Source organism: Macaca nemestrina, chromosome 13 (assembly GCF_043159975.1).
Source record: "Macaca nemestrina isolate mMacNem1 chromosome 13, mMacNem.hap1, whole genome shotgun sequence".
NCBI lineage: Eukaryota > Metazoa > Chordata > Mammalia > Primates > Cercopithecidae > Macaca > Macaca nemestrina.
In genome coordinates, this window is record NC_092137.1 from 44,467,946 (window position 1) to 44,484,072 (window position 16,127).

The 16,127-nt window shown below is 34.6% G+C and overlaps 1 protein-coding gene across 13 annotated transcripts in view; it reads right to left on the minus strand.

Annotated features, from left to right (window-relative positions):
* The window catches only part of LOC105464943 (prolyl endopeptidase like), a 51,882-nt gene that overhangs the window by 13,132 nt on the left and 22,623 nt on the right, over positions 1–16,127 (minus strand). For 12 of the 13 annotated variants that reach the window (XM_011713115.2, XM_011713104.2, XM_011713100.3 and 9 more), the window contains 7 exons: positions 14,746–14,868; positions 12,988–13,054; positions 12,229–12,435; positions 10,903–11,038; positions 7,613–7,829; positions 6,813–6,998; positions 912–1,109 (listed from right to left, as the gene is read on the minus strand). In XM_011713115.2, coding sequence (XP_011711417.2) covers positions 912–1,109; positions 6,813–6,998; positions 7,613–7,829; positions 10,903–11,038; positions 12,229–12,435; positions 12,988–13,054; positions 14,746–14,820 — 1,086 coding nt within the window. In that variant the 5' untranslated portion in view covers positions 14,821–14,868. The remainder of the gene's footprint in view (positions 1–911; positions 1,110–6,812; positions 6,999–7,612; positions 7,830–10,902; positions 11,039–12,228; positions 12,436–12,987; positions 13,055–14,745; positions 14,869–16,127) is intronic. The other variant, XM_071076646.1, reaches the window with a different exon arrangement.

Consider the following 16,127-nt stretch of genomic DNA (forward strand, 5'->3'; position numbering starts at 1 on the left):
TTTGAGATGGAGTCTCGCTCTGTTGCCCAGGCTGGAGTGCCAGTGGCAAGGTCTTGACTCACTGCAACCTTCGCCTCCTGGGTTCAATGGATTCTCCTGCCTCAGCCTCCCAAGTAGCTGAGATTACAGGCACCTGCCACCACGCCCAGCTAATTTTTTGTATTTTTAGTAGAGATGGGGTTTCACTATGTTGGCCAGGCTGGTCTTGATCTCCTGACCTTGTGATCCACCTCCCAAAAGCAATGGGATTACAGGCATGAGCCACTGCACCTGGCCAGTCCTACACTTCTTGAATTTTATAATTTCTCCCCAAATTCAGGGCCTCTGTACAAAATGGAATCCCCTGTCTCCTTTCTAGTTTACTCTTAACCATCCTAGTGGTCTTACCTGAGACATAACTTCCTTGGAGAAAACTTCCCTGATCTCTCTAGACTAGGTAAAATCCCTTTGCTCTATGCTCCCACTGTACTCAGTATGTCTTCCTTTGCAGCAGTCAGTACGTTATTAATGACTTTTTAAACATGTCATCTTTCCTGCTAGATGTAAGCTCCATGAGGGCAGGGACTGTATCAGTCTAGTTTACTCTAGCCACCTTCACAATTTTTACCATAACTACATACCAACTCTGACTATTAATTTTTTCTTAAAATCAACTTTAAAAAATCAGACATAAACAACATGTAAAATAAAAAGCTTGACATGCTATAAATTTTCTAATCCATGTTAAAACAAACATGAGTATTAATGTTAAAAAAAAATTCACATACCCCTAAAGTCATTTGGGTATTAACTATGGTCTAAGAAATCTACGTTAGGAAACCGTGCTAATGTAACTCCAACAATTGCATAGCATCTGGCAAACAGTATGCTTTCGGTAAATGGGAGCTGAAAGTGAAGATTACAAGACCTACCTTGCTTTTGGCTTCTAGGCGTAAAACACGACTAGTCTTTGTGATTGGGTCTTCATGCCCAGTTTCCTCAAACAGTTTGCCTTCTGCAAACTTGTACGTGTAATATTTTGGGGGACGTATTGGAGAGCAGAGTTGAAAGGGGCAGTTCTTTGGGTCAGAATTTGTATCCATTATGAATCCACAGGCCCAAGGAGGGAGCTAAAGAAATAAAACAGCTATTTTTATTCTTTATTTAGGCCACCAAGTATCATTAATTAAATTTCTAAGTCTTCTCCAAACAAGATGATGTGGATATGTAGTTTACTTTTTGTTACCACATGATGCCTCATTCAAGGATTACTTTATCACAACAAAGTATATTTCAAATAAAAAACAAAACTGTACATTAATGACCAATAAAATAAGACAAACTGTAGGAAAATGATTTATCATGATTCTAGCTTTACATGAAATTGGCTTTAACATAAAAGTTTATTTTGGGGTATAAGCTTGGATAATAAAATAGTAAAACGGAAGAATAAGAGCAAATCAAATAGTAATTCCAGAACCTACCGACACTGCCAAGATCTCCATTCTCAAAGAACGTGAAATCCCTCACATGAGTGTGTTTTTCATAATTTACCCACCAGTTCTTACCCTGCTGCCTGGATAGCCACAGTGATGACAGTTATTATTTCAGGGCTATAAACGGGCTCAGCAGCATTAAGGCATTTGCAATTTGTTTCTAACTTTTAGCTCCTAGGCTAACCATTGTGCAGAACAAAACCTTTTCTGGCACATCCACTCTGAGAGACTCACAGCTATTATACTCAAAGTTCTTAACTTTAAGAAAAAAGGAAAGGAATCAAAATTTATTCTCTTAGAGCAGCAGGGTCCAGCTTCAAGCCTTCCACTAACATCCCTCTTACACCTTTTAAAGAACTCTGGTAAGCAGGTTGACAGAGTGTTAGAAATGGTACTGAGAGGCAGAATATTAAAAGAAAATTGCCTTTCTTTCCCTGAGTAATTGTAGAAAGAGCAAATTCCTTAGAAAATCAGAGGCACAGAAACAACACTGGTGGGCACTATTGAAAAAGGGCAGCCGGGGATTTGTGCATAAAGAGGATACCATTCCACCTGCAGCAACTGTAGCCAGAGTTTACGTTCTCTAAGCAAATTTCTTCTTCTTAATAGAAAAAAAAAATCTATTTTCATGAAACACATTAGTTGCAATCTCTAAAAGTTCCTAATGTATGCTTCTCACATTGAGGGTTGTTTTAAAGGATAACTTTTAAAGGCTTTAAAGGATAAATTTAAGCCATAACTGGAGAGTAAAATGTAAACAAAAATTGAGAAATCTGGTAGCAGTTATAAGCAAGCAAACTGAGACTTGAGAGGGAAAAAAAGGAAGCACTGCTACAAACCTCATAACCAGGCCTCAGAGTGAGGGTACAAGGTTCCTTAGCCCATGGAAGCTCAAGTTTTTCTGCCCTTTGGTGAGACTTCAGGAGAGTCTCTATGTGACCCATGTAGTAAGCTGTCTTAGCTTTAAACCAAGTGGTTCCAGTAAACCAAAAAGTATTTTTGGTGTTTCTCTAAAACTAATGGGACCAACGTTAATGTTTTAATCATAATAAAAACTGTTTCATGGCTATGGACTTTTAAAAGTTCATCCAGCTAATGCAGATATAAGTATTAACTAACTCAAGGATATCTTAAGTTAGTTTCCTATTGAGATAAGCCTGCAGTGTATCTGTGTATATTAATGGACAGCACCAGAGAGGATGTAGGCCAGGAGAAAGGGAGACATTCCTTAGATACCTGACAGAAACAGGTTCAGTTTTAGCATTCTAACAGCAAACTATAGTTATTTCATCAAAAGAATGATTAAGACATACATGCCAAAAGAAAAGTGGCCTGAGTATGCAGATACCTCCTCTAAATAAAACTGATGTTAGCATACAGCAAAAAACGTCCCAACTGGCCTCAATTAAATATCATAACTTCTTTTTGTGACCAAAAAAAAAAAATACTTCCAGAAAATACTGATGGCATGATGACCAAGGATAGGAGGCGAGTACGTGAAGGGTTTTACATTTCTATTGCTAAGACAGAATTTATTTATTTATTTAGAGACGGAGTCTTGCTCTTGCACCCAGGCTGGAATGCAGTGGCGTGATCTCGGCTCACTGCAGCCTCCACTTTCCGGGTTCAAGCAACTCTCCTGCCTCAGCCTCCAGAATAGCTGGGACTATAGGCGCCTGCCACCATGCCTGGCTAGTTTTTGTATTTTTAGTATTTTTTGTATTTTATATTTTTTGTATTTTTAGTAGAGATAAGGTTTTGCCATGTTGGCCAGGGTGGTCCTGAACTCCTGACCTCAGGTGATCCGCCTGCCTTGGTCTCCCGAAGTGCTGGGATTATAGGCTGAGATTGAATTTAAAAAGATCTTTTAGTCAAGTGCCCACTAGGCAGAGATATTACATATAGAAATATTTTATAATGCACTCACACTTTGGTTAAATATTTTGTCTTTTGTGTATGGCACTATCTGTGGATATTAATTAATATTATCCAGGTTCATAAAAATGGTCTGATCTATAAAATTCTCTTTATTATATACCAGGTACTAACCAGAAAGATCAAGTAATATTTAATTCCACTTGATGAGGACTAGAACATTATACAAGTCATAATAGGTACTATCATTTGGGAAGGGTCAGAAAATGAAGAGATAGAAGATACAGAATAAATTAAAGGCATAATGTTTGTTCTAATGGAATTTAAAACCATGGAAACTGGTGCATATCTTTAAAATAAGAATACAAAAAATATAAAAGGTCATTATTTACTTAGAAGTCAAATCATATAGCAGAGTAAACTCCACATGACATTTCTAACTTTCCTGACATAGAATTTTGTTGTAACAAGTGCATTGCTAGAAATTATATATCCTCTCCCATTCCTATTCATACAGATTGAAATAAGAATAGATGCTCCACCAGTTTCCCAACTGAAAATGTCTAAATTTAGCACCAGTTAACATGTAAATGGTTAGCCATAGGCAGAAGATGGAAAACTGGATCCCTTCCTTACATCATATATAAAAATCAACTCAAGATGAATTGAAGACTTAAATGTAAAACCTAAGACTATAAAAACCCTTGAAGAAAACCTAGGAAATATAATTCTAGACAAGGGCTAAGATTTTTATGACAAAGATGCCGAAGCAATTGCAACAAAACCAAAAATTGGCAAATGGAAACTAAAGAGCTCCTGTACAGCAAAATAAACTATCAACAGAGTAAATAGACAACCTACAGAATGGGAGGAAATATTCACAAATTATGCATCTGACAAAGGTCTAGTATCCAGAATTTATAAGGAACTTAAATTAACAAGCAAAACAGACAAAAACAGAAAAAAAACCCACCACCATAAAAAAGTGGGCAAAGGACATGAACGGACATTTTTAAAAGAAGACATACATGCAGCCAACAAGCATATGAAAACAATATGCTCAACATCACTAATCATTAGAGGAATGCAAATCAAAACCACAATGAGATACCATCTCACATCAGTTAGCATGACTGTAGTTACAAAGTTAAAATATAACAGATGCTGGTGAGGCTGTAGAAAAAAGGGAAAGCTTATACACTGCTAGTGGAAATGTAAGTTCAGCCACTGTGGAAAGCAGTTTGGGAATTTCTCAAAGAATGTAAAACAGAACTATGATTTGACTCAGCAGTCCCATTATTGCGTATATAACCAAAGGAATACAAATCGCTCTACCATAAAGACACATGCACACATTATGTTCATCACAATAGCAAAGACATGGAATCAACCTAAATGTCCATCAGTGATAGACTGCATACAGAAAATGTGGTACAGATACACCACAGAATACTACGCAGCCGTAAAAAAGAAAGATAATGTTCTTTGCAGCAACATGGATGAAGCTGGAGGCCATTATCCTAAGCAAGCCAACAGAGGAACAGAAAATCAAACACCACATGTTCTCACTTAAAAGTGGGAGCGAAACATTTGAGTCCATATAGACACAAAGAAGAGAGTAACAGACACTGGGGCCTACGTGAGGGTTAAAGGAGGGTGAGGACTGAAAAACTACCTATTGTGTACTATGCTTATTACCTGAGTGACAAAATAATAGGTATATTAAACCCCTGTGACACACAATTTATCTATTAAACCAACCTGCACATGTACCCCTGAAAGTAAAATAAAAGTTAAAATAAAGAAATACTATCTAAAATAATAATATTAAAATTTTAAAAATTAGCAAGTGAAAAGAAATACTTTGCACGCCAGCAGATGAAGACAATAAGGAAATACCTCAAGTCAATCACCATTTTGGTTTTAGGATACTTACATAGTGTCCTAAGAGACTGGACATTACATTTGATCTTCTGATTTTAGGGAGTAGTTGGAGAATTTCAGTTGTTTCAGGTCCTTGTTATATCTTATTTATACCAATAAAACAATCTCAAAACTAGCTTCCTGTTGCTTACTTCTTTTTGGTTTAGTGTATCCTAATATGGCTGTCACTCCTCAAACCATTCCCTTGCTCAAAAACTTCAAATGTTACCTTTCATAATTTGTTAATAAATTCCTCAAATTGACACTCACAAAAAGTCAAATCATGGCTTCATCCCCCAGAAATGTATAGCGCTTTAATAAAACAGAACAATTAACAGTTCCCCGAACATTTTCTGAATGTCAGAGCACAGCGCTTCATTTGATGGCTTTCTCATCTTGGAATACCATCCCCTCTCTACCTGTCAAAATCCTATCTCTCCTCTTTGGTTTATTTCACATTCAACCAACTTTACCAAAAGCTTGCCTGGGCCTTCTTTCTCTAGTTTGAGCCCCACAGCACATTTTATGTTTTTGATATTACTTATTTAAATCCATGATATACTTGACCTTTGTGTACTAGTCTAATCTTATTAACTATATCCTCCTTAAGGCTAGGATATTCTACTTTAACAGCTTTCGACTCTATAATGCCCGATACAGTATTGTGCACATAAAAGTTCAATAAAAAGCCACTGAATTGATTGAAATTGCATTTTGACAGGAGTTTTAACAATACTGGAGTTAGGGACATATCAGTGGTCTATGCTGTTTGCTCATCAACTGGCTCAATAACTCTTTTCATATCAAACAAAATGGAAGCCATCCTCTTCCCTTCAGTGCCTACTACCTTAACTCACATGTTAATGCTGCTTTAAAACTAGGCAATAAGGTTGTCATTCACCAATTTTAGGAAGTTCACTTGTGAAGGCAGGTTATCTTTCCTGGTAGCCACAAGCAGTATCAACTAGTCAGCTTGCCAAGCAGTCTTGCCACTATTACCCTTCTGTGCTGCTGTAGCGATCACTGCTACTCCTACATTGAAAGAAACCAAAGTTTGCTCACTGCATTCCCCGTGGATAAGAAAACTGGCAGAGAGAAGATGATGCAGACACAAGCATGTAGTGGCTAAAAACACAGTGGGTACCACTACTGTCCCTCTGGGGATGTGGGACGGGGGAGCAGCAGTCAGTGTTTAGGCACTAGTTACCAAGTTTGGCCTGAGTTATTGCTATACCTAAAGTTGCAGAGATATATGAGGTATAGAGAAATACAGAAAGAGAAATATTAGCACTTAACTCTACTTCTGAAGTCCATGCCATAAGACACTGTTTTAAGTAAAACTGCATAAAAAGCAAGATCCTCTAAGTAATTCTAAGATAACCCTCCTAAACCCAACAGTGAGTTTGCTAAATTCCATTTAAATTAAATTCCTTTTAAGAAAAAGAACACTGCTGCCACTATTCAAAATGTGATGTTCTGTTAAACTAAACTGCATATATATTTTGATTAATAGTATTAACTTCTGAAAATTAAACATACCTTTAGAGACCGAACTGAATCATCAGCCAGACCAATCACATTAACATAAAGGAGATTGCTGTGCTTCAGAAATAGAACACAGTGATCCTTAAACATGTCCAAGTCTATCACTTTTGTATTTCTCTTCATTGTAAAAAATAAATCCCAATTCATAATTGCAGGGGTATCAGCTGCTGTTCTCATTAGCTACATGGAACAAAGTTAGAAGACATACAGGTAAGAAAACATGAAGGCTACAGCATTCCAGAGATGAAATCACTGAGAACTAGACCGTACTAGTCCTCACTATTTTATGAAGAGCTGAAGGAACTAACTCTACATCAGGGATAAAATGTGACCATCACCATATGAATGAGTCCTGACTAGCCTGCTGGGTGGCGAGACAGTATGACCCAGTGCTTAGCCAACCACTGGACATTTGAGTGAGGGCATTGACAGCTAGCTGATTGACTACAGATACATCAGTGAGCTTAGCTGATACCAGCAGAAGAACTGCCTAGCTGAGATCAATCCAAATTGCCAACTCATAAAATCACGAGTTTATAAGTTTGCTCTTTTAAGCTACTAAGTTTTATTTTGATAACATAAACTCAGGACAGAATATGTTTTACTTACTAACTTTTTAGGCACAATGAAAATATGTAGAAGCATTAGCTCAAGGGAAAAGAAATGGGATTGGTTATACATAGGAAAGTGGCATCAATTTATAAAACAATGAGCTCTGGGAGCAAGAAATGTTGTTGATCAAAGTGTGATACTTCTTAACAGCCCAAATGGGAACAAGGAGCATCTAGGATTACCTTAAATTCTGTAGGCTCTCCAACATTAGTGAGAATGTATAATTCATCATCTCTGTGTTCAACATAGTAAAGGACCCCATGTATTCGCTTCTGAATAAGCACTGGTGGGTCCCAAGGGCTCAGGCCATCTATCAACCACACTTCAGAAGTAGTCTTGTTCATAATATTTATGGTGAGGAAACGACTATCTTTTGTAAGATAAAGGAAAACAAAGTAGCTAGAGAGAGAGAGAGAGAGAAACATGAGATCACAGTTTATTTCAGATGCATGCTACCTTGTTAAGGACAGTATCTCAGAGGTGGTCGGTATACATGTTGATTTACAATGCAGATAGGAAATAAAAATAATTCCTTAGTGAGTATCACTTGTAACTTTAACAGTTAGCTATTATTTTTCTCATTTTCTCCTAAAGGGCATTCAAAATCATTTACTTCTAACATTTTATCATGAATGTTTTTCAAAAATACAGAAAAGTTGAAAAAACCATCTCAATTCCATCATTGCTAACACTTTGCTATATTTTATCACATATCTATGCATCTATTAATCCATCTTTATTTGGATGCATTTCAAGGTAAACTACAGACGTCATATCTCAATCACAGGAGTAGATAATACAGCTTTTTGCTGAGAAGAGGAGATAAAATTTCTATAGGAGACACAAATAGGGAATAAAAGAGACACGGAGTTATTTTTATTTTCTTCTTTCTCTGTATGCATCTTGGATGGTTTTTTTCCTTTCTCCCAGTTTTCACGACAAAATAGAATAGGAAGAAAACCCCTCACAATCTTACTAATGTAACACATTTAAAACATTAACATAGCTATTTTACTTTTTATATTTTTCCTTCTAAGGTATATTTATATTTCATGCATGTCTTTAAATAGATGTAATTATAATATAGATACAATTTTTCATTCTGTATTTCTTATTTCATATATCAACTTTCTCCCTACATGAGTTGAAAGTCTTTGTGATTATTATTTTTAATGGCTACCTAATATTATAACAGGTTTAATGGCTACCTAATATATGTGATAATTCTTAAAAATTTAGATTTTAATGTTTCATTATAATAAACAATACAACAAGGAACATATTCATGAAGATATTTTCCCCTTCCATGATCTTCACAATTATTTTCCCAGGACAAATTTTTAGAAATGGAAATACTAATTTAATAATTAAGTGTATTTTTATGACTTGATGAATATAATCAAATAATATCCTAGAAGCACTATACTAACGTACTGGGTGGCTTTAAATGTTATATTTATAGTTTTCCTTATTATAAAAGTAATTTATACTGAAACTACTGAAAAATAGAAAGAATCCCAGTGTCCCCAAATAACAGCTGCTTATAGTTTGGTAAAATTTCTTCTGTATTGGATCACATTACCATGTTTATTTGTCAGTCGTATGTCTTTTGTGAAATGTCTGTATCTATTTTAAACTTGGAATGTAGCTTAAATTATTAATATGTAAATAGTTCTTTATAAATTAAGAATATTGGCTGGGTGCAGTGGCTCACACCTGTAATCCCAGCACTTTGGGAGGCCAAAGCAGGCAGATCACCTGAGATCAGGAGTTCAAGACCACTCTGGCCAACATGGTGAAACCCCCATCTCCACAAAAAATACAGAAGTTAGCCAGGTATGGTGGCAGGTGCCTGTAATCCCAGCTACCTGGTAGGCTGAGGCAGGAGAATCACTTGAACCTGGGAGGCAGAGGTTGCAGTGAGCTGAGATAGCAACACTGCACTCCAGTCTGGGCAACAGAACGAGACTCCATTTCAAAAAAAAAAAAAAAAAAAAAAATTAAGAATATAAACTTGTCTTTTTGTTGAAAACACTTTCCTCCATTTTGTTATCTAGATTTTAACTATTTACAATAGTTTTTGTAGTTTTTGACTGGAGTTTAATATTTTAGGTAATCAAGACTGCTACTACCCTTTGTAATTTCTTATATTGATTTTATGTTTCAAAAATATTCCAACCAAGGTGAGTAAAAAGCTTATATTTTCATCTAATTTAAAGAATTATTTTTCTCAATGGATTCTTTAAATCCCTTAGGAATGTATGCTGACATACGCAATGATGAAAATTATTTTTTTCCAAATAGTATTTCCCATTGCATTATAAAATAACACCCATTCGTTTTTCATTAGTTTGTGATGCCTTTTATCCTATAAAATTTCATATATACTAAGATCTGTTTTAGAGTTATTTATTCTAGGCTCTATTATTTGTCTATCAATTTTTATTATTTTTACTGTTATTGCTTTATATGCTTTAATATGTAATTGTAGGGCAAGCCCCCTACCCTACTTTGCTCTTTATTTTCAACACTTTCTTTGCTGTTTTTATATATTTTTGTTTATATATATTTGATCACTATGTGATCAAATAGTCGGTAGATATGTGGTTACAGGAAGTGAGAACACAAGTGGCTCTAGGGTAAAATGTGTCTAAAAGAATATAAGAAATGTAAAGAACTAGATGTTAATCTTTTTTCCAATTATTTCTATTGATACTTATTTTTAAATTTAAAATGCATTTTCTCTATGATTATAAAAATAATAATGCTTATTACAAAAAGGAAAGTAGAAAAAAATAAACCATTGTTAGTGCTTTGGGTATATTTCCTTTCAATCTTCTAAAAAATGCATCTTTTTTCCTTGATATCCAATTGAAACCATAACATACATTCAATTTTTTCACCTAGCACAATAATACATTTTTGAATTTTAATTTATAATTTAGTAACAACACATACTTTAAATTCTTCTATATATTACTAAGAATTTAATGGTTAAAAGGTACTCAACAATCATCAAGAACAAGGGTAAAGTTTTAGTTTGAAAGAGAGATGCCTATCTAAGTATACCATTTATTTAAGCAATAGACACTGACTAAATAGCACTATACAAACCTGGCACCCTTATCAATTAACATGCTTATCAATTAACATGCAAAGGTGAAATAGACTCAGTCTGTTCACAATCTAGCAGTTCTAGGTCGTCATGAATTTACATGAATGAACTATGTTGTAATTCACAAAATCAATTTCAGTTTTTAATAAAATGGTGGTGACATATTTGTATTTACTCTGATTTTGAATATTACCAGACTCCAATTTTGAATACAAACAACTAATAAAAGAATGATCGTTTTAGCCTTATTATTCCTGGTTCCAACCAAAATAAACATTTTAAGTCAACCAAGGTCAGTACTTTAAATAACTGGAGAAATGTTCTGGAGAAAAAGATTTAATTATATTACTTTAGTACCTTGGGTCTTTTTCTGTGTAAAAACGTTCATTACGTTTGTTATCACCAAAAGTGGCTCGATATACGTCATGACAGCGAAGGTTCCTCTGGAAGGTGTAGAATAAAACATCTTCATCTTCCTCATCCTTTACCCATTCTGAAAGAAAATAATGAGAGAATTATACATAATCACCTGCATACCATTTAAAAAAAAAAAGGCACAGCACATTCTAATTCTGAATGCCAATGAGAACATGTACAAGTTTATCCCTGGAAATCTAAATATTTGACAGTATCTAATCTGTGCTGTATATAAGCCAGAGAGCTTTCCTGAGAATAAACCACTACTACACCATTCCAAGGTTTCAAGTAGTTATCAGTCTCAGGGTACTCAAGTTTCTAAATAAGAGCTAAATGCTCAATATTTAGCAAATACATTGATAAAGTCACATTTGCTTTTAGGAGGTGAATTCCCTTTCAATCTACAACTTGAAACTGTAAGTCTGAAGAAATACTGCATCTTTCTCTCATGTGTAAACCACCTTCTCTGTCTGCTTTCAAGCCACAGGATATCTCCAACTACCAAACACAATTTTACGCTGATTCTTGATCCCACCAGAAGCTGTCAACAGAAGTTTGCACACAATTACATCATGACTGCCACCTGGCTGACAGTGATTGTAAATCATTGTATAATATGCACCGTGATTTCACAAGTTAAAATGTATACAATATATGTCTTAGAATTCAATAGTTAGGGTATAATTTCAATTCACTGCAATAAAATTTAAACAATGGAGAAAATGATGGCAGAATATGAAAAGAGAGGACAAAATGTAACATATGTACCACTCGATGCTAAATTTAAAGTTAGTTCTATTACTAAAAATGTCACAGCTTCCATTGATAAATAGGTTAGTTTAACACATACCAAGTTCTTTGGGCAGTGACTTTGGGCAATTTGCTGTTAACAGTTCTATAAAATAACATGAAATTGAAAAAATATATTCAAGCTTAAAGTTGAATAAAATATTAAGATGCAACTTACGTGTAAAAATTTATTCTAGATAATAATTTGGCAAAGAATTACTGATAAATCAAAATGCATTGTATGACATGGACTCTAATTATAACTCTTTCAAAAACACGAGTATTTCAAAATTACCCATCTAGATATATAGTTAAATAAGGCAAGGTTTCCTGAATAAGAGGTACATAGGAAGATGTATAGTGCACAGGGATATGTGGATCAGGCATTCACCTTCTCCCTCACTCACATGGGCCAAAAAAAATGTTTCAAGTGTTACTGTCGCCTTTCAACAGAGAACTATTTGGTTGGTGGCTTACCAAAACTGGACACATTTGGGAAAGAAGCTTCCATTACAGGCTGATCGCTGAGCTTTATAATTACACAGGTAGATGCTTCAGAATCCTCAGTTCTTATCTTGGCAGCCACATATTTTTCATCTGGAGCAACTCTGATACAATCAATGAAGGGCTGGTCTAACTTAAGTTCCTCCAAATTGAATAAAACTTCATAATTATCATTGTCTGCTGCATAAAGAAAAATATGAAAGTGATACTTTCACAGGATGTACTTTAAAAAATTAAAACTGTATTTTAATGTTTTAAATTAGAATTCCCATTCTGTAAGAGGTCATATCCTAGCTTCTTTCAACAATGGCAGCTTAACTTGCACATAAACTGACAATAAGTTATTTAATATTACCTTATGCTATTCAATATTATTCCGTGCATCAACCTATGAGACATTATTTGATATTGTTATAGTCTAGTTTAGTATTTACAGACCATACAGAATCTAGAAAGTGAATATAAATGACAATCAATAATATATGTCAAGTGCCTAGCATAGTACCTAAGACACAGATGCTCAAAAAATGCTAGATGCCGTCTCCATTCTCCCTGCCAAAGCTTCTGAGTCTGTATCTTACACAAACCCAGAGATTAAAAACTAGTCATTTAAATAAATTCAGAAATAATCTTTAAAAAAATCTTTTCTCTATCTTTGAGAAACTAATAAATTTCCTATAAAAATATGAAATCTGAAAATTAGAGCATGTAAAAAGAAAAATTGTGGTGTACCTTCTTCATCTTTGGAACGAACCAAGCAACAACCTTCTTGGTAATAAACAAAACCACCATGTTTAACCTGATGATAAAAGAAACACGCAATTTACTTAAAAACAATTTAATTAACCTTTTCATGGTCTGACTATTCAAGATGAAGATGAAATCAGGCCTCTTACAAAAACAGACCTGTTGAAGTATGTGAATAAATACATATGAAATATAAAATTGACCATTTTTACAATATAGTTGATAAGATATGGTTTTCATATGTTCATGACCACTAGCGGGGTTTTTAATAGATAAACAAGAGGCAATAAAGAAAAGGTATAACAAAATCTATTAGTTCTCACAATTGTACAAACCCCTTCTGCTATATTTTAGAAACATCTGATACCTGTACAGTGGGGGTCAATTAACAGAAATCAAGTGGCATCTTTAAGATAATCCAAAATGATGCAGATGAGGAAACTGTGGCTCAGACTAGCCTGAAAACCCAGTCAATAACTTTCTGAGACTCTTTCCTTTAAAATATGCTGTCACCAACAACTATACACAGTCTTGATTTAATACAAACTATTTCATCTGCTGTAGGGTGACAAATACAATTTGAAATTGAGAGAATGAATATTACCAAAATTTAAAGAGTATTCTTGTCTAATGCCTACATATTAAATGTAATTGATTGGTTGATATGATTTCAGTGGCTTACAACACATTTATTATCTGTTAGCGGCATAATTTGAACCTGGAGTTCCTTATTCTTAACCTACTATTTCTATTCTATTATGTATGTGATTTTCACCTATTGTGGTTCTATTTTCCAATCGTATTGAAAATTCAATTCATTTCTTTCTTTCTTTTTTTATTTTTTTTGAGACAGAGTCTTGCTCTGTCACCCAGGCTGGAGTGCAGTGGTGCAATCTCAGCTCACTGCAACCTCCGCATCCTGAGTTCAAGCGATTCTCCTGCCTCAGCCTCCCGAGTGACTAGGACTACAGGCACCCGCCACCATGCCCAGCTAAGTTTTGTATTTTTAGTAGAGATGGGGTTTCACCATGTTGGCTAAGCTAGTCTTGAACTCCTGACCTCAGGTGATCTGCCCACCTTGACCTCCCGAAGTGCTGGGATTACAGGTGTAAGCCATTGCGCGCCAGCCCTCAATTCATTTTGATTGAATATTTATGATTGTGATAACCATAAAATGGTTAAACAGATACTTGGCTTTCATGGTATTATACTACTTAAAGTGAATTCCTTTTATTAAAAAATTTAGACAAAACAATCAAGTAATTTTCAAATAATAACAAAGTATGAACTAGTTTCATTTGAACTTCTCCTTAGAATCATTAAAAAATTCTTAAATCAGGGCTGGGCATGGCAGCTCACACCTATAATCTCAGCACTTTGGGAGGCCGAGGTGGGAGGGTTCCTTGAGCCTAGGAGTTCAAGATCAGCTTGGGCAACGTAGTGAGACCCTGTCTCTTAATTTTTTTTTTTTCAATCAGAACTGATTGTTTGCAAAAACCAGAATTAATATATTACAGTTGAAAATTCATCTTAGTTTCGATCATTACATTTATTGAAAGATGTAAAGGATCACATTGTGTGATCACAATCTGTGAAGTCTTTGCTTTTTAAGTTTTTCAGCACATTTTAAAGGCCAAAAGTAGTATAATCTTGATGTAGATTATGTCTCTAAACCACAAGGTATCTCATTTGCATCGATTGGTAATATAAAAAAATTTTTTTTAAAGACATGATATATCTTACTTCCACATTGATGATTTCATATTCTTCTTGTGGCTGTGTTTCTAATTTTGTTCTCACTTTTTCAAATGCATCCATGTTTTCTGGAAGGGGTTTTTCGTTTTCTTGTTTAACAGGCTGAAGATCCTGGAAAAAGTTTTTTTATGATCAAAATATTTCAAACTAGGGGAAAAAAACTTTTGCTTTTTAAAGATAAGGTCTATGGTATAGACCTAATATTGTACAAAAAATAAATAAGATTAAATAGTATGCATTTCACAAATTTTAAATGTTCTTTCCTAGGCTCATCAATAAAAAGATCTCTTTTTCATTAAAAAAAGTAAACAAAGGAAATAAGATAGACATTTGATGGTTATACGATTATTTTAGATGAGTAAGTCTTTAAGCAGCAGGAATACTAAGAAGCTCAGAAAAATGTTCAGAAATACTATGGGGAAAATTTATACACAATTAAGGAGAAAATAAAATTCCATGAACTTTTACATATTTAATAGGAAAGTCAGGTAGATAACAAAATATTTGGAGTTTTATAAGTACTGAAGTACCTCCTAAAGGAAGGGAAATATCAAAGAAGTGGAAGACATTATCATTACTAGTAAATGTTCACTATTATTTTATTCACAGCCAGAGTGGTAAGAAATAGTTTCCTACTTCATTAACTATAATTTTTTACTTTTTAAATTTTTAAAATTTAAATGGGTCTGAGAACCAAGGGATATAATTTTCTTTTCTTGTGGGAATAACTAACCCCCAAAACAGAACTGTTTATCAAATCAAAAAGTGAACTGGCGAGGCGCAGTGGCTCACGCCTGTAACCCCAGCACTTTGGGAGGCCAAGGAGAATGGATCACTTGAGCCCAAGAATTCAAGACCAGCCTGGGCAACATGGTGAGACCCCATCTCTATAAAAAATACAAAAAAATTTAGCCAGGTGTGATGGCACATGCCTGTAGTCCCAGCTACTTCGGAAGCTGAGGTGGGAGGGATCACCTGAGCCCGGGAGGTCGAGGCTGCAGTGAGGCGTGATCATGCCATTCACTCCAGCATGCAGAGTGAGACCCTGTCTCAAAAAAAAAAAAAAAAAAAGAGGAATTAATGCCTAATGAAACAGAGCTCCTTTTACAGTTTCTTTAAGGAAAAATAGTATGTTCACTTTATGAAAGGAAGAACCAGGAAAAATAATACAAAATTAATGAACATGAGTGGAGATATAGATGAAAGCTAAACAAGCATTCACTGTGTCTTATCAAGAGTGACTAATAAGCTAAGAGCTTTATTTGAGTTCTGGTAAGCAAATAAATATCATATAAATCATTACAACTTGGATAAAGCAAAACTTCAGTTTTCAAATTTAAAAACTGTTCAATAATTCAACACTCCAATGA